At 48.6% G+C, this 25,152-nt stretch overlaps 2 protein-coding genes across 3 annotated transcripts in view; both read left to right on the top strand.

Moving 5' to 3' along the window:
• LOC132916795 (dnaJ homolog subfamily C member 22) overlaps nucleotides 1–25,152 on the top strand; it is a 262,780-nt gene that overhangs the window by 213,408 nt on the left and 24,220 nt on the right. The window lies entirely within an intron of this gene.
• LOC132916779 (protein bric-a-brac 1-like) overlaps nucleotides 1–25,152 on the top strand; it is a 225,490-nt gene that overhangs the window by 193,410 nt on the left and 6,928 nt on the right. For both annotated transcript variants that reach the window (XM_060977097.1, XM_060977096.1), the window contains 4 exons: nucleotides 18,512–18,569; nucleotides 23,576–23,753; nucleotides 24,646–24,731; nucleotides 24,892–25,131. In XM_060977097.1, coding sequence (XP_060833080.1) covers nucleotides 18,512–18,569; nucleotides 23,576–23,753; nucleotides 24,646–24,731; nucleotides 24,892–25,131 — 562 coding nt within the window. The remainder of the gene's footprint in view (nucleotides 1–18,511; nucleotides 18,570–23,575; nucleotides 23,754–24,645; nucleotides 24,732–24,891; nucleotides 25,132–25,152) is intronic.

Genomic DNA, 25,152 nt, shown 5'->3' with positions numbered 1-25,152 from the left:
GTCGAATTAAGCCGATAAATTGATTCGACCCCTCGGGTCGTGTTCTCGCATCGTAATTACGCGGATTAAGCTGAACCGTGCGTTGGCGCGCGCGCGCGCGCGCATCCCCTCCGCACGGAATTTCTATGGGAAAAATTACAACGTTAGGTTTTCGTAAATAATTAGGCCATTCGGTTGTTGGAATATTTGTTACGATGAAGAGAGACACGGCAGAGGAGGATAGCACGATGAACATAAGAAATATGAATCGCGTTAAACGATGGAAGATTTGCTGGTTGTTTCGCAAGCGTAGTCGTAAAATCGAGGAAGTGACTCATTAACGAACGATCAACATCCGCGAATAAAATAATTGCTCGAGATAAAGTTATCGGTTAGCGATCGCGGCAACGCGCGTTACGCTAATCGCTCGGCGATACAGCGCGCCGGTTAAAAACGCTGTCGTCGTATTTTGCCTGGCGAGTTTTTACGACGTGTACCGCGACACGCTCGTCGAGTGCTTATCGGTAGGCGAGGAAAAAAATAGAAACGCGACACGCTAAGCGTTAAGGCATGCTCACGCTCTCGATTCGCGATCAAATCGTTTTTCATTTGACGATGGTGCGCGATCGTGGCACGCGCCTCCAACGAGGTGACAAAAGCCACGTTGATTTTTTTAGATTCGTATCGGACTTGTTCGACTCCAACCAAACATCGATCTTTCTTGCTTCCCCACGCCGCCGAGTAAAACAACGTCGCTTTAAGGTCAAAGCTCCGGCGGTTTCATAGACGCTTTCGTTCTTTATCGCACGCACCGTTTAAGACAGCTTGCACGATTTTCAAAGCGGAATTACAAAGCGGCAGACACTTTTGTAGAATCGTGCAACTACGTCCGTGAACAAAGTTTGCCGTGAGCTTGCACACGCGAAAGAAATGCCTTTGAAGGTCGAAAGAAGAAGTCACACGGCTTAACAGCATTGTCGAAAGGAAGCGAAAGAACGCGAGAATGAAGAGATTAGGACTGTAGAGTCTCGCTCGAAGGCTTCCGCTAATGATCGAATTCGTGCACCGGCAGAGAACACGCGGCAATGCGTTAAATTTATACCCAGCGAGTTCACGAGAGGAACGTGAGTCGCGCGCTCCGACGTTACTCCGTTCGCGCTTTTCCCCGACTAATCGCCTCGCTGATTCGCCCGACCGTGCACAAACAGAGGAGACCGTGAAACAAAGGGTACCGAGATACCTTCGGTTAACTCGCACCCGAACACTCGAATTGACGTAAGGCTAACCGATAGACGGACGGTGGTGTTGTTTGGCGTACGAGGGCCAAGTAAAGAGGTTTGCACGATCCTACAAAACCAAAGCATATGTATATATGCGCATACGCGCACGGACCCGTCAACTAGGTAGCGGGTATACTGCGTCGCTTATGATTCAGCCACGCTATACATAGAAGTCCGCCCTACCCCTTGGCTGTTCGCTATATTCGATCATAAAGTGCATTGCCTTTCCTCCTGTCTGCCAGTCTGCCTGCCTGCCTGCCTGCCTGGTTGCCTGGTTGCCTGCCTGGTTGTCTGCCAACCAGCCTACTCTGTTCGCCTGCTTTGCCTGCTAACTGCTAACTGCTAACTGCTAACCTATCTACCTTGCTACCAAGCCAGCCTTTTCACTGGACAATCTCGCCACGGTTCGCTTTGTAGATCGCCGCCCTGACTCGACTACCTCGATGCTAGCTCTCCGCGTCCATTGTTTCTGCGACCTGCTCCTTTCTTTCTTTCTTTCTTTGCTCGCTCCTTCGTCGACTTCAAACAGGTAGAAGATTCCGCGGCTACCGGACTTTGCGTGAATGTACTATGCATCGATATGCACGCTGTAGCAATTAACAAGAATTAGCGAGCTCGTTGTTTGCAGCCCCGTTACTTAGGCGCTAGAGGCCTTAAGAGTTAGAGGCGTTCCCTTTTAAGCGGGTCAATGCCAAGGCGAGACGTATATATATTTAAGTAGCGGCGACCGTGAGGGCGCGGCGAGAACCTAAAGATTTCGTGTAATCGATAACTGGTGCTTTAAAAAGGCAAAGCTGATTCAAATACGACGAGTAAAAATGTAGGGAACTCGATGAATTTCGACATGCGAGAAGTTTGAAAGGTGCGATGGTTTCGGCCGGTGGAAAGTTGCAGCCGGACCCGTCGTCCCGTTAAATTTCTGTACGAGTCGCCGTGATACAGCGGTAATTACGTTACTTCCATTACTTACGTTCAAACGCCATATAACCTCGGCCGTAGCGCGCAACGTTTTAACGTTTCAAGACTTTCGCGACGCTCGAGATATATCAAGTACGAAGACGGTTGGACGACTCAGGATTTTTCAAAGTTTCAAGTACTGCTAATTTCGCGCAACGAAAGTTTCGAAAGGCTGTGTGCGTGGAGATGGTCGCATCGGCTGGACAAGAATCGCCTCTTCCTTTGCGGCTATCGTCGGTGAAACGCGAACTTGGCGTGGCGCGACAACCGTGTTCAGTTCGTGTCTTTCTTCTTTTTTTCTCTCTCTTTGCTCCCCTTTTCCTTCTTTTCTCGCGGCTGCACTTCAACGTCGTCGCACAGACGACTACGAATATAAGTAAATAGCGTTTCTCTCGGAAAGACGGAAATTACAAGCATACGCAGCCTCCGCGTACGTACAGAAAGAATACGTTTGTATTTTCCTTCTAGCCGTAGCAGAGAGATCGCGGACGATATTTCATTCGATATTGCAGTCCCGGCATTATTTCTCTATTTCAGTAGCCGGCGCGTTCCCCGTCCCCTGGTCCCCCATTCCCCCGTTCCCTGTTCCCCGTGCCTCTGCTCTAACACGGCTGCTCGCCGCCGTTGCCGCGGCCCACCCCTCTCTGCTGCCGCCGGAAAATAAATTGTTTAATTTATATTAAAAATAAATAGAACCACGGAGAACGAGAGCCCGATTCGAGCGGCGCAGCGCCGCGGACGGCCCGAGAAATATTACTTTTAATATTAGCATTCGCCCTCGCGCTACCCCTGCTACACCCCGTCCCCTCCTTCTGCCTCCGCCGTGCCACCCGTCGCCCCTTCGCCGTTCCTCTAGGTCGTTCTCGCACAGCCTCCTCCCACCTCCAGCTCTTCCTGCCCACCCCCGTGCTCACCGGGTCCCGCTGTCGACAGTCTCCGTCAACCCCCTCTCGACAGCCCTTACCATCGCGTTCTTTTCGCTCCTTCTGTTCCGTTTCCCCTTGGCTGTCCAGTCTCTCTCTCTCTCTCTCTCTCTTTCTTTCTTTCTCTCTTTTTTCTTTCTTTCGAATTGGCCGGCTGCACACCGCGTTCTCTGCTCGGACGCGAGCTTCTGCCAGACCACGCGTGAGTTACGCGCACGGGAACAACGCAACGAAAGAACCGGATGAAAAATTTATCGCGACGTTTCCAAGATCGATTCGTCGTTCGCGCCTGCAACCGGTTCGTCGCCACCGTATATTCCAGGTGATTTTTCAAACGCTTCGAGACAAAGGCGGAAACTTCTCGATGGATAATCGATTCGAGGAAACCGTTGGACGCGTGGCAGAAACTTTTAACGAAGCGAAATATCCGGTCGGCGAAGGAAAGGCATGCGCCCGTAGATGAAAAGATCAACCGATGATTTTCGCGCTGTTTCAAAGGGACGCAGTTTGCTGGAGTGCGCGATCCAGCGAGCGCATCACCGTGTCCGATGCAGTAACACGCGTTCAACGTTCTATCGGATCTACTTGGTTTCGTTTAGCCTGTTGGGATCCGACGAACGCGCGCTTTTTTAACGCGCGTCATCGATTAACGACTTAACGAGAGATGTTGGAAACGCGGCGGTGAAACGTAGCAGTTAGTGGAACGAGATGCGTTGATCGCGGTCCGGTCGGTTGGCGAAACTCTGGGAGCCGCGAGGCGAAAGAGTCGGTGCCGATGGCAGCGACGGCCGAGGAGGACGATGCTCCCCTCGGTCGGCCTCTGCTCGCTTTCCTCGCTCTCCCCTCGGGCCCTGCCTCACCCTTCGCTACGAAGCCTCCTGCTGCAGCTGCCTCCGCGTTCCTACCCAGCCACCCCCGTACCCGCGCCCGCGCCCTCTATATAATGTACGGAGCGCGAGCGAGATGAATGGCAAGACGGCGACGAATATTTCATGAGACGCATTAATATTGCAACGTCTCATCTCACGGATGTATCGAGGTAACATAATGCTCCGCTATAGATAGCTCCTTATTAAACCACGACGCCGCCGCGTTGAGCAACCTTGCGACTATACGGTTCGCTGGAAAATCCCGCCTTTCCGCCAGCCTCTCGTCCGTGTCGCGCGATATGTCTGCTGGTTTGCCTGGCGTTGCCGACCGCCAGGCGATTTCCAACGAATCCATTCCGAAACAGCGGTCTGTTTCGTTGAAAAACACAGCCAGACGACGCGACGGTGAAACCGTAGTAGGACGGGCGATCGCGATTCGACGACGCGTCCAACTACTCGTCCGGTCATCCTGACGGATTATCGGCGTAGCTAGAAGCAGCGCGCGCGGCCAAATTCGCCTGCAAACTATTGTTTTGCGTCCGTATCGGCGAACGGGGCGACCGAACTTTGCCATTAGCGCGCACCCCGTGTCCCGAGGTAAAATCCAGCCGCGTAATGTATTACCCGCGGAAATAGATTATTGGGAACGTTATCAAAGTTATAAACATTCCTTGCCGTTAATATCACCATCTACCGACATACTGCAACCACCGACGCGCCTCTCGCTATTAATAGCCGTTTTTCTTTCTCTCATCGTTGCTCCCTTTTCCCTCTTCTCTCTGAATCCTCCGAAGCCCGCAGATGCTCGCCGCGAACCACCGCTAGGTATAGACTCGCACGTGATAGATGCCGAGTCTGTCTTACCTTTCTTGCGGCCTGCAAAATATATGGAGGATCATCCATCAGCCGTCTCGGTGAAACTGCGAAAAAAAAACAAGGAAAAGAAAAGAAGAACGATTTTGCCGTTGCCGCCGACGCCGACGCCGCCACCTCCAGCGCGTCTACCAGCGCGATACCATCACCGACACGATCACCGACACCGTTGCTCGGCCTGCGTCTAATGCCATCGAATTAATTACCGACTCTGGCGCTGCCAAAGGCCAAAACGAAATCGAACCGTTCCACCACGCTCCTTGCACGCTCTTTGCTCCCCATTCGTTTCGACGATCTTCGATGCTGGGCGTGTCATTGTCGGACGTGGACGACCGACGTATCGCGTGGCGGATGGAAATCGCGAACAGGAAACGGGATCGAAAGAAATCGACGAAAACGGAGGAGGTCGGCGAGAGCAACGGGAACGAAACGACAGGAAGAGAGGGAAAAGTAGTGGGAGGGCAGGGTAAGAGAGGAACGCGATATAAAGTGCAATCAAACATCGATCGCGCGATGCGGAGACCTCTTTCCTCTTGGTAGCTACCTACGTGCGTATCGAATGCATACCATGGGGTTGCATCGCGCATGCATGCGAGGTCCTGTGTTTGTGTTTCGAGGGGAAACGTTACTACCCCCGGCAAGCGACCAAGGAATCGATAGCCCGCGTAACCGAGGCACAGGCACGTACGAATAATGCTCGAGCCTATCCTCTAACCGCTAAGTCGATCGAAACCGTTTCGCTGTCCGAATCTGACTCGCTTCTTCCGCCAACTCGCCCATCCAACCCGTTCAACTAGGAAAAGCGGTTCCACTTTCCTTCGCTCCACCTTTCTTATACCTCTGCACGCCCAGTGAAAACCAATTTCCACGCGTTTTCTACACTTTATCCTGCACGCGCCACTATCCTCCAAGGGATAAGCCACAAACTCGTGACCGATAGTCGTTGTTTGCTGATCAGTGTGGTTGGAACGATATCGAGCTATCGGACGATTGGTAGCGCGTCTCGATTACGCGTCCATAGCCAGGGTGAAAAGTATGAAAAGCGCCAGGCAAAAGATGGAAAATCGGCGTCTTTATCGGAGGAGAAAAGGCAGAGCGGTGTGGTGGATGGTCGTGCAAAGAAATTTGATTTGCGTGACTGAAAACGAGCTCGCGATGCGGTCAAAGCGGGCCGCGATCAAATCGAATCCAGTGGAATCGAATCGAATCGGATCGAATAGGTTGGAGTCGAACTGTTGGCAGGAGAAGAGCGCCGCGCGCTCCTTTTCTCCAAGGGATGGTATCATCGAGTGCTCTTCGAGGACGATTGGAACGTCGATGGAGCGGGATAAGCGAATCGGGTTTGAATACCGTGCCAGTGATGCGGCACCGATTGGTATCACCGGGAAACGACAACGCGCGGTCGGGAAAAATCCTACTCTCCCCCGTTTTGTTCCCCAAGGGCTCGAGAGTTAATCGCGTTATTTCCGATGACTTGGCGCGATCTAGAGGAAAAAAGCACGCGACCAGAGACATCGTCGCCGCGTCACTGATGCGCACCGCTCTCTGCCCTTTCTTTTCTTCGTTTCATGCTTTTTCTTTCGCAATTTTTCTCGGCACGCGTCACGCCATTTCCGATACGTTTTTCCTTCTATCGTTCCTTTCCTTTTTCTCTTCTTGTCACGGACAGTAGCGCTTCGCTTCGCTTCACGTCGGTACAGGCGAGTGCGCGCTTCCCTTTGCGCCAGTTCTCCCTTTAACGAACGAAAATCGGTGGAAACGCTGAGAGCACGATGCGTATCGGTTGTACCGAAGAGAATTCGAAAATAGGCGCGTAATTATGCGGGCTTATAGAATTCGAGATCGATCGTGCGCCCAGCCGTGGAATATGACGGTTGGGCTCGAGGCACGCGGTAAGAGAAGCATAGAAGATTCATAAGGATGGAATTACGTTGCCTCCACGGTGACTTTTGTTCTCGACTCTTTAATCGCGGTACTCGCTCCACTAAAAAATATATAAAGCTACTCGCCAGAGGGCAACGTCCTCGTCCACTGATGAATTTAGAAATCCACCCCTCGCGCCCGCTACCCTTTTTCGCCACCCTCCACCCATCGCCCTTTCCGATCCCACTCGTTCGTACAACAGATGCGTCCGTCTCGCCGAAATGAATAATGAATCGACGGTTTTGCGAATCTACGCACAAAACCACGCTCCCAATTACCGAGAAACGCTCGTCTTTTCTTCTTTTCTATGTCTTCGTTTACTTCGCCTCTCTTCCATATCTTCAACAACGAACAAACCTATCGTTTTCGAATGACAATTTGTCGTCTCGACGAACGAGACGAATCCGCGACGTCTCTAAACTTGTTGCTATAGACGACGACTGCGAATGTAAAGCTTCGTCGCGATGAAATTCAATCGCCGTTGACGTCGGCGACGACGGTTACTTGGCCCGAGAACGAGGTTAGAATAATTTCGACGAACGAATTAGTTTTTGTCGAATTAATCGGCCGGATTAATGCAATCGAGTGGCACCGGAATCGATTTGGATTGAATCGAGTCGGTACCCCGCATTAAATTAAATCGTTCGAACGATATTGCCGGGGCGTCGCGATTTTAATCGGCTCGAATTAGAATCAGGCACGTTAATTGGCTGGGAATTCGCGGGCCGCGACCGAAACTTGCGAACAAGGACGTCGCGATCTTACGCATTTTCCACGCGTTTGTCGTTTTTCTCGTCTTCGATATTCGCCTCCTTCTCGTTGACAACGTTTCAGCCTGCTAACTGCACTGCCTGTTAAATTACGTTTTTTTTTTTTACGCCACCTTTTTTCCGAAATGTAAAAAATATTTCCTCGCTTTCGACAGCGATTTCACGTTGCACATATTGCCAGTGCCGCCGCATGGCGGTGGTCAGTGAACCTAAACAAGAGAAAAAAAACTTGGGAAAGAAAGGATGGCAAAAAGCTGTGTGTCGATCAGCACACCGCACAGCCATTTCGATCGATTTCCAAACGAACGGAATAATCTACATCGTCGCGACACGGTTATACAACTTGCGAGCAGAATGGAGTTTCAAATTTTCATAAACAATACTGCTAGTCGCTCAGCCGTCTATTTCGATGCGTCATCAATTGTGGTAGTACGGTACGTAATGTACAGGATAAAGGGTTACAACGCAATTACAACATAGCACGATACGATCTGATTCGCGGCACTCGACAAACTGAGGGAGACGTGGCCGCGTACACAGGCACATAGAAGTAGGATAATTTATAAAACAGTCGTCTCAGCGATATGTTTGTGTAAATAAAAAAACAGATCTCGTCTGTGACCCGTTCGCTGACCAACCAAGTATCGACTAATCGCGACGAATGGAGAAAAAGTTGCAGCAGACGTGTATATTCAATCGAGTCGTTTACCCGCTTCGATATGTCCTTTCTTTTCTTTCTATCGCGCAACTTTCGCCGAAGAAACGAAACCCAAGGAGATTACCAACCACGCGATAAGTAAATTTGCGCTGCTTTAAGATGTTTAAAGTAACAGGCGGCGGATTCGTTCTCGATATCCGTGGGAAAAAATCCGACTATAGACACGGAACAAAGCGAACGGTCGACCGAGCGAAGCTATAAAAAAAGGGCTAGCCATCGAGACGACATATAACGTGGATTTTCGAAAGGATCGTCAAAGTTTTTTGTGCTCGAGTCTGTAACGCGTCGATCCGATTAAAATCGGTTAGGATATTTGAAATGTTGAAACGGTTATGACACGATTGGCGAGGATCGAGCCGGCTATGCCCGAAATAGACGCGAACGTTATTGTTGAGTTTAGTGAAACCGGAGTTTAAATATCTACCGGATGTTTGGCGTGTATATCACTTCGTAAATTTAAAGTTTACGGTCGTTCGCGCCGCTACGCCGTTCTCGCTTCTTCTCCCCTCCTTCTCCCCTCCCTTTTCCCCGTTCCGCTTCTCGATCCTTCTCAACCTTCTTATCGTCTCTATGGGTCTTCTCGTTCTCTCTGCTCGTGCTTTTTTTTTTCCTTCTCCCTCTTTGCTTTCTCTTTCTTAACGTAGCGCGGCTTGCCCGATACGCGGAACCGAGCGTATTATTTCTTCTTTCCCGCCTTTGTTTTTCTTGCGTTACGAGCGTAACCCTCCATTGTGTCCTCGATTTTCTCTCTCTCTCTCTCTCTCTTTTATTTATCTTAATTATCGTTGGAACCGTCTACGATTCCCGGATTCTTCGGCCTTGCCTCGTTCCATCAGTGTCCCGAGTCGATCAGATGCTGCCGCCGTTGTTCGTTCGTGCTCTCTCGGCCGGTTTTCACGTTCCCCTCGGTTTCCGCTCGAAGAAGAACGTTCTGCTTTTTGAGCGTCTTTCGGAGCATGATCGTCGCCGAGTGACGCGGCGCCGCCTCGGTAGGTTCTCGCGTTAGCGGAGCACCGCTCTTTACATCCATCCGTTTCCTTTCTTTCTATTCCTTTCACCTTTGTTCCCTTTGTTTCCGCTCCTTACCGCCGTATTTTCATACTACACACTTAGTTTACGAGTACTTTCTCCTCGTACTTCGCCATTTATCCGTTTCCGTATCGCTGTTTGCGCAGATTCGTCCGACCGGCTGTCCGAGCCGACGAAATAAATTCGTTCGCTCGTTCGTTCGCTGTCCCTGCGCTGTGTACTTTTCGTCGCAGACAGAGAGAAACAGAGGGAGGGTGCACACTTCCAACCGGAAGCAAGAAAATTTGCGAAATTTACGAGCATCGCCAGGCATCGGTTAATCCCCGATAGGTGTAGAGAGGAGCCAGCCGGCGTAGCGACAGAGCAGCTTTCGCGGCTCGTAAAGTATCGTTTAGATGTCGCGAGGTACACGTGCGGATTTCGAGAGCACCCGTTGTGCAGGATTTCAGACCGGCTCCGCCAATGGCAAATCTTGTACTATACAAACCCTGGTATATCTATGTGGAAGGTACACGACTCTAATACATAGTTCAGTACTCTATCTACATACGTGCGAGCTAACATCGCGCTAACTCCGTTCTCTGGCCAGCTCGACCTACCTTTCCTCCCCCTGCCGCCCCCTTCTCCATATCTCTCTCTCTCTCTCTCTCTCTCTCTCTCTCTTTCTCTACGTTTCTCCTTTTCTGCTGCCTCCGGTCTAGCTGCCTACCGCCGCTCTCGCTCCTTTCTCTTCGCCATTCTACTCTACTCCGATCTACTCCGCTTTGCACTGTTCCACATCCCCCTTGCCATCGTCGCCGGTACACGTTTCTATCCCTATTCCTAACGGCACAGCATCGAACGCACCCCGATCCGGCTGAAGAGAGGTAGCTTCATCGCAACACGCGTGATTGCGTGCCTATACGCCTATACGCGTGTACACGGCTACGCATACACGGAGCCGTGAGTCGACGGCGATTGCAGCACGTGTGCGTGCTCGTTCGCCGACCACCGACGTTGCTTGCAGCTCGGCACGGCTCACCACATTATTCAACGCATAATCCATTCCTTATATATTAACACTTTACCGACCGATAGCCGATTAATAGGTTTTTGTTGCCGATGCTTACCGACCGATAGCCTATTAATCGGTTTTTTGTCGGCGACAATCTTTCTCATTATTTGAGCAGTAATTTGTTATTCAGTACTAAGGTACCTTCTCGGTTGCGTCAGTTGCGTTGCTTTGTAAGCTTCCGCAGTCTTATACCAATTTGAAAAACTTACCGCTCGCGATGAACGAAAAGAATGGTATTGGAGAGTCTAAATCGTAAATCTAATCTAAAAGTATACTGTTGAACCGCTAGCGGTCGGTAAAGTGTTAAAGGCCGAGAACGATCTATCGCGAGATTGCCGAAGGAGCTGCGCCGCGGACGAAATTAGCCGAAATGCTGGCGGCCGATCTTTCCCACTTTCGGCGTTTCTTTCGCGCATGCTGCATCAGCGAACGCCGACAATCAGTGGAAACGGTAACGCGGCGTTTCTCGCGAACCGCGTGATCCGCCAGGCCACTCAACCTCCTTACGATAATATACACAGGAAACGTATTTAAACGGTTAGATTCAGACGTTATGTTTGGCTGGCGAGAAGTCAAGAACACCGTTCAGTCGGAAATAAAGGTAGCCGGTTACGTTGTGCACGTTCGAACGCCAACGCCGGCTGATCCAGTCACCGGTGATTCCCTCGACGGCTAACCGGCACTGCGAGGCATTTAACGTACGACAGGATTTCGCAGCGTTCTGTAATCTTGTTCCCGCTGATGAAAAGCATCGGGGTAGATCGATCGACGTCGAATCGGAATAATAAGTCGAGTCGATGAGAGGAACTGGATACGCGGCGGATCGGGGGACAAACGATTTGGAGAAAGTTGGCGTTAAATTCGTAGTACGGTGGCGGGAGAAGAATGGAAGCGAGTGGTGTTTCGCTGGATGGCAACATATTTTGCCGCGTCCACGCGACTATTCGAGAGGATTTATCGGAATGGTCAGTTCCATCGACCGTCGCCCGTACGTGACTACCTGTAGAGTCTGGCTGGAAATAAAACGGAACGACGAAAAAGCAGTGACCGGCAAAGAGCGCAAGAGACTCGTGAAAACGAGTAAAACGGCTGGCAGGGTTGGCACAGAGAAGAGAAGTGGGAGAGAGAGGGACGGAGGAACGTTTGCTCGTTGAACGACGACTGTCCACGGGTCGGACACAAATAAAGCCACTCGCTAAAAAGCGTCGTTCCGATCGAACTGGACGATTCGTTGAGCGATAATGACGAGTCAATGCGTCAACAGGACTCCATCCATCCTCCTGGCCTTCTCTTCGCCGACCTAGTCGCTTCGATTGCCTCTGTAAATTGTAAACAATTCCAACTACGCGTTCAACCTCTCTGCCGCCCGTCCCTCGTTGGAGAGCGAACCTGATCTCCTCCCTCGTCTGCCCCTGCCCTCTCCGCGTTGTTCCCACTTTTGACGATCCGAAGAAAGCGAAACTTACCGATCTTTCACGAAGCGCAACTCAGACAAAAAGACGGGCAGTCGACGCGCGTTTCTCGCGTTTCCGTGTAATTCGACGCGACGCGCAACGATTCCGATGTTTTTCGCGTATCCGACCTGCCAAATGAATAAAATACGCGTTGTTTGCGTTCGGTTACGCACGACCGGCGACAGAGAGGGAAACTTAAGCGCGACAACCGGCTGACTATCGGTGGAATAGTTTGCGCGCGATATCGCTGAATAAAATATCAGCGCGTGCGTGCGAAAGAGGAGGAGAGGCTCGCGTGTCCTAGATTACACGCGCGTGGTGCCTACGTGCGCGCAGATTCACAGGTGCCGCGTGTTTTCGCGCGAGCCGCAACGCGTTTCCACGACAATCAACGCGCGTGCTCCACTCCCTCTCCTTCTTTTCCTCTTTATCTCGTCGTCCCGTGCCGCTGTTTCAGCGCTCGCTCGCACCGTACCGGCACGTGCGTTTTGCCGGATTTCTCGCCACGAACGCAGCGCATAACCAACAACGGTTACAGGTGAAATTGTATTTTTCTTTAGGATCCGTGCGAAATTGATGTCACGGGTAACGCGAGAGCGATAATCGAATAGCTACGAAAGAGAGAAAAAGAGAGAAGGATGGTTCTTGAACGTACAGTTTGTACGCCGATTCCCCTTCGTTCCCTCGCTACCCTTTTCTCTCGATCTCGGCGTGTTCCTCCTCAGGCGGCGTTCCCTCTTCCGACGTTAATTTAGACGAATTTCATTAGAACAAACGAACTTTGCTAATCCGCGCTAATCTGATTAGAAATTTGCCGTGGCGCGGTGCATTCTGCCGCGTGAAACTCCAGCCGGTCGACGGCAGCCTCGACGACGTCAACGGCGTCGGTGGGGCGTCTGTAGAGCGTCTGTGGCACCGGTGAAGGAGAGAACGAGCCTGCTCACCGACTAGTCTTCGTCCTCGTCCTCGTCCTCGTCCCTTCGCATTCACTCAAATCCCCGTGCATACATTCACTCTTTCTCTCTCTCTCTCTCTCTCTTTCATACTCTCTCATCAGGTCTCCCCTCGCGTCCTTCCGACGCCTATTCATTTCGCGCACGCCTATATCCTTGCCCGGCAAATATTTGCAGGAATTAGCAACGATAGACGACTAGCTGGCAAATCCCTCGCGTTGCAGGGTTCACAGGATTTTCCGCGAGGATGTCCGGAAAACCGGAAATTCGAAGCCTTTCTTAATTAGGCCGCCGTCGCTCGTCCGCGTCTATTCTCACTTTTGTTTATCATTGTCCCCTTGGATTTAGGCCATCCATCTTCCGTCAAGCCAAGTCGGCGCTCGTAAGCGCTGCTGAACGCGTGGAAACCGAGGTGACGCCTCGCGATCCTGAGCATCACGTCGCGAGCATTCGACCAGACCATTTCACCGAAAGTCCATTGCATTTCTAAAAATGAAATCTTTTTGCTAGTTTTTCAAGAACAGCGACGCGACTCGTAACGGATCGGCCGTACACACGTCGAAAGCTTCGACGCTTGTGTAACATCAACCACGTCTCAATCCGCATCGGGGACCAGGCCGCGCTTCGGAACCGATGGGCTGATGACGGAAATAAAGATGTGGCGACACTCGGCGACGATGTATGTCGTTTATGCAAAGTGCCCAATGAACCCTCCAGATCCCAACGGTCCTTTCGCCGAATGTTCGAGAACGCCTAACAAACGCGGATAGAGGGAATATTGAGGGATGACAAAGAAAAAAAAAGTCAGATTCCGCCGAAAGTAGTTGTAAGAGCTCCAGTCTTGAAAAGCCGCGTCTGGAGTTCAGAAGTGAATTGTAGTTAGTGTAAACCAGGTGCTAAGAAATAAATTCTCTCTTTTTTTTTATTTTCATCTTCGATGTCTTTTTTTATTTTACGTGACACTCGCGACGTTAGTCAAAAGACATTGAAGATGAAAATAAAAAAAAGAGAGAATTTATTTACTAACACCTTGATTACACTAATGACAGTTTACAAAGCCATATTAAAACCTGTTTGGACCTGTGAGATCCAACTATGGGGAACAGCGAGCAACTCCAACGTATAAAAACTCTAAGATCCTTAATACATCGCGACCTTAAGATACCCACAGTCAAAGAAGAAATAACCAAGTTCAGAAACAGATATAATATAAGAGTTAACAACCACCAAAACCCATTAGTCACCCAATTACTCAGATCCACAGACTAAAAAGGCAATTCCCTTAGATCGAAGCATTAGATTCAACTAGAATCAAACACACTATAAACTTTTATAATCCAAGTTACAGTACCACGCCAAATAAATTTACTTAAAATTCTATATGAGAATTGATTGGAAATAATCTACTAAATAAAAAAAAAAATGACAGTTTAGTTCCGAACTCCAGCCGTGACTTTCCAAGACTGAAGCTCTTACAACTCGGTCGCATCCCTACACGAGTGGTTATCTCGTGAAGTAGGGAGGACTCCAGGTGTTGGGTCTGGGCCCTGGTCCTCCTGCTGCCGCGTGCTGTCCCTTGCCGTCCGATGGGTGTCCGTCATCGGCCCATCGGTTTTGAAGCGTCCCGGACGTGACATTAGCGACGCGTAGCCGGTTGCAACGTTCAAGAGCTTAAACCTTGTAGAAGGAAGCTATCCCTTGAATGCTTCGTTTCAGACGTCGCGCAGGATTTTCTTTCCGAACCTGTAGATTGTTGCAACGCACGTTGCGAACAAGCTTCGTCCTGGCGTTCGAACGGACGTAACAAGACGAGTCTGGAGCAGAGATTCTTTCCGCTGAAGAAGGTCGGCTCGGTGTTACGAGTGAAACCAGACGAGTAGAAGAGAGGAAGAGAAACGGTCGGAAGAATGCGAGGAGCAATTTTCTCGTTAATGCAGCGGTCGAGCGTGCGGTACGACGTGTCGCGTGCACCGCGACGTGCATTCTTGAAGGCGCAGCCCGCGACAGCCGCACGAGACGATGAAAAATGCACGCATGACAGGATGCGGCGTGTGTGCATTAGTGTGCAATGGACTTGTTCCCGTGGTAAACCCGATTTCCCTGTCGCACCGATACACGTTTTGTGGTTTCGTCGAGACGCGTGCAGGCCCGGCTGTCCTCTTCTTTATTACCAAACCGCTGGATATCGTTTCACCAGCGTATCTTCAAATTATTTATCCGCCGCTATCCCGTATCGAGACACGATAGATTTACGTGTTAGAGTATCGTCTAGTCGGGTTTCGTCGTAACGCTCCTATCGCTTTGAATAAATTAGACACCGTCATCTTGCAGCAACGTTGAACGAATCGTAGGCCTTATCTTCTCGTTCAAGGTTACGAGTCGCTACCCAGCCGCACCTACCGCTATTATAAGCATTATTATTATTATTGTGCCGACTGTTTCGTCTCGACACAATGTCTCTCCGGAGATCGGATTTGAACTCTTAATAGAACCTATTTTATCTTCCCTTTTGTCGTCTCGTTACGTTATTATACCGTTGTTATTTGCGCTTTCATTGTGTCAGTTCGCAGCGGAACGCGCAAACGTACCAACGAAAATTCGTTTTCTCCAAGGTAAACCCTCGGCGGATAGTTCGAAGGATTCCTCGTTGTCTCGGAAAAGAGCAGGTTTATCGCCGACTAAAGTTTAGAGTCTCACTCTCGTCGGTAGCATTCTCGCGGTGTTACAGCGATAGCCACGATGGACGCAGAAAGAGAGAGAGAAAGGACGATGGAGTTGCGAGTTTGATAGAGGCGCGTATCAAACGAGGAGCGAAACCCTTCGACCCTTAAAAATTCATTTGGAAAGTCAGCCGAGTGGTGTGGCTCCTGCAAGTGATTCGGTATATGAGAAGTCCGGCGTCGGTAGGCCGCGCCGTCCGATCTCTCGGTATTGCGGAAATCGCGGACCGAAACTTTTCAAATGAGCCAACTTTGCGTGTGTCTTGCGCTTTTGCCGCGTCTCGCAACCCCTTTATAGAGACCCGGAAAAACTCGCATATTAGTAAAGTTGTCGACAGAGACGCGAGCTTCGCTTCTACGGAACCCGTTCGCTCCCTCTGTCTCCGCCCAGCATCTTCCGACCTCGTCTGACTTTTCCCACCGGCCGCCTCCACGCGTTAACCCTTTTGCGTTCCCTCGCAAACCTTGCGATCTGTAATTGTTACGTCTGGTGACTCTTTGCGTTCGAGGCGGCCACCAGCTGTGCACATTGAATCAAACGGATCGCAATATTCCTGAGTAACTGTCATAAAAGGAGGATTTTTGATGTACCGTTAAGTGGCATGAAACAGCTTCGAGTCTGGAGGTTCCTTATGGTTATTGCTGCATCAGGTAAAAATTGGGAAGACGTTTTTCCATGTTTCCCGGACCAGTGGTGGGCGACTACCACCGAGCAAGAGTTTTCCTTTACAACAGCATCGTCACCGGACTTCACCGGTTCATCGACTTTAGAACAGTCAAAATCCCTTGACCGGGTTTTCAATCATTCAATCGTTACGCACCAGCGTAACTATCTTCTCTACAAAGTTGTTGGAAATATATGTCGAGTTATCATTAGGGTTATGGGCCTGTAACGAATCTCTCTTTGGATTAGACATTGTTGTTATGCAAGATCGAGGATATTTACTAGTACAATTATGATTATGGCAAAATTTGACCGCGGTAATTAGATACTCGGGATGTGAATGGCAATGATCTTAGAATCAACAACGAATCCACGGTCAACGGGATGACGAATGCGATTTCTTCCACAGTCTAAGTCGAACTCAACTTACTGATCCACGATTCGGCTGTGACTCAACGTACCTGTCCACGGTACAAGTAGAACTTATCTGATTGAATCTCAGTCCAAGTGGAACTGTCCTTATATACTCCTCTCCGTACCTCTCTGTACCCCTCGGGTCAATCTTTGTTTTCAAGGAGAGCTATTTAATTACTCCATGCCTCTGTTAGGTACACGTCCTTCCCGTGACCGTGGCTACGTTCAGCGACCCGTTATGTCACTTCAATACCAAGCCCACTGTCATAAACCTCGGGCAAACATAATTGGATTAAATCATAAACAACTATTTCGTAGTTTTATTATTTAAGTATAGCTATAATAAAAAGTCTGGACTAAAGCATTGGGGACCTTGCCAAACATTCCACAAGAAAGAATGTCCTTTTATCTGCGACATATATTTATTAACATATACTCTATGTGTATACTATGCATAGGGCTCGCGATTACTATTAGCAGTTCGCGATTCGCAATTACAAGTTCGACTTTTAGTCAATGCGGTTCGATGCACGATACAAGTTCGGATGATGATCGCTTAAGATGTCGAGAAACTCGGATCAATTATTACTGCTCAAATTCTACTCACAAAAGATATAACCTAGCAAACACGAAGATGGCACCCCGCTGGGGGTAGCCACCCACATGCTATATTTTATTTTTATTTTTTTTTTTTTACCAATAAAATATAATACTTTACCAAATGTCTTTCAGGACAAATTGTAAAAACCAAAATAAACAAAAAAAAAAAATTCTACTGGCTCATTGGCAGACGTTGCAACTTAAACACGCAGAGTAAAATAATGCTATACAAAGCCATATTAAAACCTGTTTGGACCTATGGGATCCAACTATGGGGAACAGCGAGCAACTCCAACATAGAAAAACTCTAAGATCCTTAATACATCGCGACCTTAAGATACCCACAGTCAAAGAAGAAATAACCAAGTTCAGAAACAGATATAATATAAGAGTTAACAACCACCAAAACTCATTAGTCACCCAATTACTCAGATCCGTAGACTAAAAAGGCAATACCCCTTAGATCGAAGCATTAGATTCAACTATAAACTTTTATAATCCAAGTTACAGTACCATGCAAAAAAAGAATTGACTTAAAATTCTGTAGGAGAATTGATCCTAAATAATCTACTAAAAAAAAAAAAAGTTGTTACTGCTAACTATCAACTATCGGCTCGGACAGGCGTCTAGCGACTGACTTTCCGTCACGATGACGCTGCAGAAGAAAACTGTGATGCGTCGTGTGTAAGGATACGAGATCATCGGATTCGTCGAGGAAAGTCTTCATTCGGAAAGTGAGGGAAATGGACGTTGCTGTTAATTGGTTAATTTCTGAGGATGCTAACTGCCCTTGAGAGAAGGTTGCTAGCGGGAAGCATCGTTCGTGAGAAAAGCAGATTTCCTGTATCTTCCCGTAGTAGGTGATAGATTTAGGGACTGTTAAGACAAAGACTATTTGTTCCTTTGGAGAACCTTAGCTAAATAAATCCTAAGATTTATAGCGGGTGCTTAGGCTGGCTGAAAATATTCCGTGAGGATGTATCGACATCTGGCAATCATCTTGTCCGAAGAATAGGGTCTTTGTGTAGCGAGCCACGGGACAGAAACCGTTGAAAAGTTTGCTGTCGAGTGTCTCTACATATCTTGGAATTGTTAATCGAGTGTTATACTAATTAAACCACTTCTATTATCCCAACCGAAATAGGGAGTCGATCATTTCGTGGCGTCTAATCGTAACGGGAATTTACCATTTACGCGCTTCCTCGCGATCGCGTCTCTCCGCGAACGGTCGAAAAACGGTAATCGTAGTCGCTGGTTTGCGAAACGCGATCGAAATATCGAGATGGAAAGATGGCTGAAAATTCTAACGCGATATGTTTCTTCTGTTTCAGGCCAAGTTGTTGGAGTCGTCCCACGCTTGGCTCGGAGCCTCCACGTCCAGTATAGCAGGTAAGTTGTTCGCCACATTCCACGTCTACCTAATCCGCTCGCTGTCTCGACAGCACATTTCAGGAAACTAGAACGTAACTGCACGTCGAACCGATCGTTCCTCGAGATTCTCTACGAAAACGTACATAGAAAGAAATGGTGCGCGCGGTGACGTTTTGCCGCGAGTTTCCATATTCTCGCGATCGCGGTCCCTCCCCTTTGCCGACTTGATCATCTTTGTCCTCGGTCGATGGTCGACGAACGAAACGGTGAGGATGCCGATAACAACGGAAATGGACTTGGACGAAGTGGCGAGAAGACGAGGGAGGAAAGAAACGGAAGTGGAAAAAGCGGAGAATTACGGTGGGAGACGGCGCGGCTCGAAGAAATCGGGAACACGTCGGTGAAGGAGAACGCCCAACGAAAGTATAGACGGAGGAATGGGCGCGAAGTATAGCAGTGAATGAGAATACGACGAGGAGGGTAGAGGACGAAGGAGAAGGGTGATAGCGGTGGAAGAAAAAGGCTGTGTCGTTATCTTGGCAATAATAAAGCGCAAGAATCCGCGTTACTTTAATATATTATAGAAAGCAATTTAGATAGAGGAGCAAGGGGCCAGCCGTTAATGGCACCAATAACGTACTCGCGATTCGCAGCCAGTTCTCCCACTTGTGTGCTACGTATCCCTTCACCGAACTGTTGTCTGGTAAAATCTTCTTCTCTCGCGAATCAACGCGTCCATAGCTCGGTTCATCGACGGTTACCGACGCGCATTCGGATCCTCCGTTTTTATTTCCACCTAATCTCTTCGTTTATGTGCTTCTCGTCTTTTTAGTAGTATCGTTGGTAAGTTTCGCGCGATATCAACGATGTTGCAACGGAACGTTTTATGCGCTCGCCATTAGTATCTTCCAATGATTTCACAGCCGACACAGCAGACGATTCCCGTTGCTTTTACAAGCATATTTCATGCCGGTTCTTCTTCTCGGTACTCGTTCCGATTTTTCTCTGCTTTCGTAGAAGGTGTGGTGGAACGGTGGCATTCGCGAAACGTCCGCCGCGATTAAACGTTTTATCGGCGATTCGTGCCGCGTCTCATCGTTTCGCCGCTTTGTCTCCGTTTCTTTTCCACCCGTCGCGCGCCACTGTTGTTCGCGGGTCGCGAGCGCGATAAATCTTCACATCTTCCGCCGAAACGTTCTCGCAATTCACGGAAATTCTCAGAAAAAGGATCACGTGGCCGACGAATAATGCGCAAACGGAGCAAAGAGAGACGACAAAGGAATACAAGACACGGCGATGTTTGTGTAGGGGTGGGAATAGGGGATCGAGAAAGGGGCAAGTTTGGATGGTTTTTGCGGGAAAGTGTAGCAGCGAAAAAAAAAAAAAAAAAACGAAAAATATAACGATGTATCGAGTCCGACGGCCAGCTACCTCCAAGATCGTTCGATCTGGGATAGGTGCAGCCACAGGGTATCACGAAAAAAGTCGAAATCCCTGACTATTTTCTAGCTGACTATTCCACCCTGCTGAAGCTGAAGGCGCCCACGTGGACGCGGCACGATCTCCAGGAAGCGATCGAGGCTGTGGTTACTCAGAAGATGCGTTTCACCCAGGCGTCCACGAAATACGGAATACCGAAAGGCACATTGTACGACAACATCCTGGGAAAGACGAAGAGAATGATGGTCCTGGAGGAAGCGGGTCTGAACTCGAGCGAGGAAACGGCCGTGCTCGAATTCTGCTGCGACATCAGCGTCAGTCCGTACAATCGTCGGACGAAAAAGTCGCTGAACGCGATCCTCAACTTCGTGGAAAAGCTGAGGCGAAAACGCGACCCTAACTTTGTGTTTAACGGTCTCTCTGGTTTCCGTTGGTGGTGGGCTTTCTGTAAAAAGCACTCGATAGTATCGCTTTACTTCAACGACGAGAACGAAAACGATCAGTAAACGATAATCCGTCTTCCTCGAAACAGCGTGCTGCTTTCTGCGGCTATGTCTCGCCATTGCGAGCAACGCGAACCGTACAGGCCTTGTAAAACTGTGCCTTTTTTCCCCCGAGAGACGACTTTTCGCACGTTACGCTCGAACGTAATCGCTGGGAACGCAGACCACAGACGATGTTAGAATACTCTGCAACGTTTGTTTCGAACAACGAAACAGCGAATCCTATCGCGTTCCGCGATTCCCCTTCGATCGATATTTTTCACATTCCATACGCATTCCATTTTTGGTTCGCGAACGAAATTCTTTCCAAGCCTGGCGTTCTCGAACTGACGCGTATCCTTTACAATGGGACCATAATAAGTGATAGGAATTAATGATAACGGTAACGTTTAGAACGTAGCAAGAGCAATAATAATATATTGCGTTATCGCGGCTAACGATTGTTCCAGCGATAATCCAGTGCCTTCTGCACCACGTCTTCCAATCCGTGTAGTTTAACGAATTCGATTCTTATTTTTAGTCGCTACGACTCGAGCCTCGTCGTCACGAATATCGAATAGATCGATAAAAACGTCGAGTTGTTAATCCTAGAAATCGCAAGATGTTTCTACGAATATCTTGCTCGATCGTAATATCAACGAATTTATTATCTTTGGAAGTTACGCGAAATTTACGTAAAAGTTATTTTATTAAACTTGCTTGTAAATGATAGACTCTTGGTGGGAACGTTTAATCGAATTTCTTGCGATCATTCCATTCGTAAAGACAGGAAAGTTGGTCGTTACGATTTGTTAAGAGCGTTTGTTACGACGAAATTGCGTCAGGCTATCGTAGAGGTTTCGTTCGGTGCAAAACCATGACCATGACGTCGGCATCGCTTCTGTTCTACGTTCCATCGATCGGAATTTCATTCCGGTCGTTTTAATTTCCAGATGGTTTCTTTGGTGTTTCGAAAAAAAACGACGATGACGTCGAATCGTTTGCTTTTTCTTTCCTTTTTTTTTTTTTCTTTTTTTTAACAATTAGTAACTATAGCATGGTGTTTGCAGTGGAACACCTGCTAATAATACAAAGCAAACATTTGGGATGCCGATGTGAGTGGCATAGCGGCTATGGTCCGACGGAACTTTTATAACAGCTTGATATTTGCTTAGTACGAATTTGCTTAGCGTTGGAAGCGAGCAACTTTGCTCGAGCACAGACTCGCACCTGTCTCGTCGTCGATTGTTTTATACATTGAAAATCGTTCGAATTTGTTAACCGCGCTGCTAAAGTATTCCGACGCGATTAGCGAACGTTGCGCGATAAATGCGGTTCGATGACATTTAGCCTGCGTTGTATATTTTTGTATGCAAAAAAATTGCTAGAATACGAAAAATTACTGCAACTCGAGAACATTGCAACCTTATGCCCGACGGACAACTTGTGTTTTCACGTTCTAAATATGCTTTCGAAACTGTCGCGCCTGCGTTAAGAAAGTTGAAGATATTTTCGAAAAAGATGTTGGAAATTCTCAAACAGTCGTGTACTCGACCGGCATTCGCCGTAATTAGCGAATAAGCGACACTTTCCAGCGCAACGTAACACGATGCACATCCTTTAAACGTTTATCGCGGAACGCCCGGTCAGCCCGTGGCTCCGTTGGTAAATATACTCGTCGCGCTAATTTTCCACCTGGTGTTCGTGCATCGTTTCGCTTTAATTACGACGGAAATAGCGTTAAATCGATCTCGGCCGATTACTTTTGTAACCGTAGCACGGACCCATCGTCCGATCCTCATAGAATACTCGTCGCGAATAGAAGCGCGTTTCTCTCGACGACCGACGAGATTTCAAGGAAAAACCGTGGCTCGTATTATCCGCGTTGAAGAATTAGCGCTACGACGATGCTCGTTTCATTTTCCTTTTCTACGTTTTGCGTCGGTTACCTAACGTTAATTAATTTTCTGTTAACGTTAACGCGATTCACGACCGGCGTCGTCTCTTCGTTACGAACGATCGGAACTCGGCGATTCGAAAAATCGATGAAAATGTCGCCTAGGAAAATCGCATGATCGCGGTTAACATAAGGTTACTCGTTGTTCGCCGATCTCGTCGCATCTTTTGAAAACGAAGCCGGACGACTCGCGGTCTGGATCGGACACGCGTGCGCGTGTACCGAGGCGCGCACGCGCGCCTTCCTTTCCAATTAATTGTATTAATCGTCAAATTGGAGGATGCTCAATTAAACCCAATAAGTTAACTATTAAATAATCGTTGCGAATTGAGGCCAACCGTTCGTGGCGTAGCCGGTATTCGAGTCGTATGGTACTCGCGCGCTCCAAGGCAAACGGTTGCGAGCCTGCGATTAACTTTTAACGTTAAGGAAAAAATATTTTCTATCGACGATCGAGCTTGTTTCGTTAAGAACTCTTTCTTTCTTTCTCTCTCTCTCTTTCTTTCTTTCTTTCTTTCTTTCTTTTTTATTCTATAACGATTGTACGCCAACGATAATACAATCGATACGATTAACGTACACGACACGCAGCGTTTATTCTCCGTTCCCACTTTTCCCCGCCCGCAACTTGCCTTTCAATACTTTGTTCGCAGGTACGCTTCGCCCAAGCAGCTACAAAGGAACCTAACTACACGATACTCGCACCTTCGCTCGACTTACCTACGTCTGGTTATTTACCCTATTTATATGTCGTACGCTTGTATCGTTTCGTCGAATTCGAATCGTCGCATTCGAAACGATTCGATTCAATTCGATTCTTTCGATGCATTTGCATTGGTTCACGCGAATCGACGAGCGTCCGTTTACACGCTCGCGTGACAGCGAATCAGCTTTTCGATCGATCGATCGATCGATCGCGTTAACGAAACCGATGCGCCGCAACGACGCAACGAAAATGCATAAAAGTAAAAATAGAAGAGAGAGAGAGAGAGAGAGATGGATCGAAAGGTTGATCTCGCGATGTTAAAATTCACCCATCTTCTTCCTTTACACGCGTCTTCCTTCGACCAATGAAAATCCCGACACTTACTAATGCCATGCTTTTTCTGTTTTCTCTTTTTCCACGGGGGGCGTAAACTAAACAGACAGCTACCAGTATCAGCTGCAATCGATGTGGCAGAAATGCTGGAACACCAATCAGAGCCTGGTGCACAATCTGCGCTTTCGAGAACGCGGCCCGCTCAAGTCCTGGCGACCAGAAACCATGGCGGAGGCGATCTTCAGCGTGCTGAAAGAAGGATTGTCCTTGAGTCAAGCAGCAAGGTAACTATATACATGTCAAGTTTTCATTGGTTGCGAGTTCGCGAAATTTCGTTCACGGTCGTTCGTTTTCTCCTTCCGTCTGGCCATCACCGAAACCAAATTTCTCGCGTTAACCAAATAAAGAAAGGCGTCGCGTCGCTGCTCAACCAGATGGGTGGTCCGAATTACATCTGCATCAGACGTTCGCCCCGTTCGCTGGAGGAAAGTGGCGAGAAGAATTTCATTATCAGGCGGATATTCGTGGCGCGACGGGACAAATTAAACTAAGAAAGTTCATCGGACCGTTCTAACGAAACGCCGAATTTTTAATGAGATTTTCGATAAACTCGATTACACGGGCTGTGATTATCGCGGTTGGTTTCGCGAGGGCCATCGATGATATCGCTTGCTTTTAATCGTTCGAGACAAAAAGTATCGGTTTACCGGTTTTTCCAGATGATGTTTTGCCAGTGGTTAGCGAAATTAATTTACAAAGGTTACAATTTGTTTCGTCGCAACTGAACAATCCGCGGCGAAAGTTTCGAGCGATTCGGTGGAAATAATTTAGTTGCGAGAATCGCGGTACACCGAACGATAACCTGCGTCGGATGTAAATGGGTTAAAACAGAGAGAAAACAATTGGCTGTTGGGTTCGGTGAGCGATCAACTTAAGAACTTTTACAGCTTAGTCGTAAAACGCGCGTATCGCACGCGCGTAATAACGCGTAGTCGTTAAAGGCTGTTTCCCTTTGTGCGAACATGTGCTGCCCGATCGAGCAACGTTTCGCGGAACGAGCCCGATAATCTTTACGAGAATCGATCGATTTCGTCGTGCTGCCGCTTTCAGCTACAAACATTCTCTCGATCCAACAGCTCTTCTCATTCTCACACGCTTCCTCATACTTTGTTGCAGGAAATACGACATCCCATACCCGACCTTCGTATTGTACGCGAACCGAGTGCACAATATGCTGGGTCCGAGCGCTGATGGAGGAGCCGGTAAGTATTAATCGGATACTCTAAGAATCTTTACGCGCCAAGGCGAAACTAGTCGTCTAAATTTTTAAAAATCAGCGCAACTAGAGTTCGCAACGAAGCAAACGTTGCAAGGAAATATCGAGACGTCGGCATACCATTCGTTTGTTTTTTGCCTGGTCAGATCTTCGTCCGAAAGGCAGAGGCAGACCGCAAAGGATTCTGTTGGGTGTTTGGCCCGACGAGCACATTCGCGGTGTGATTCGAGCCGTGGTGTTCCGCGATGGACACTCGCCGCACATGGTGAAGGAAGAGCCGACTTCGATGTATCCGAGTTTGGCAAATTACGCGGCTTGCAACGGTCCCGAAGGCGCGGTCAGCCCCGGAGCGGCAGCCGCGGCCGCGGTTGCTGCGGTCGCTCAAGGTAACGATAGACTGCCATATA

Source organism: Bombus pascuorum, chromosome 2 (genome assembly GCF_905332965.1).
Source record: "Bombus pascuorum chromosome 2, iyBomPasc1.1, whole genome shotgun sequence".
In the NCBI taxonomy this organism is placed as follows: domain Eukaryota; kingdom Metazoa; phylum Arthropoda; class Insecta; order Hymenoptera; family Apidae; genus Bombus; species Bombus pascuorum.
This window is presented reverse-complemented; position numbering and strand designations above follow the sequence as displayed.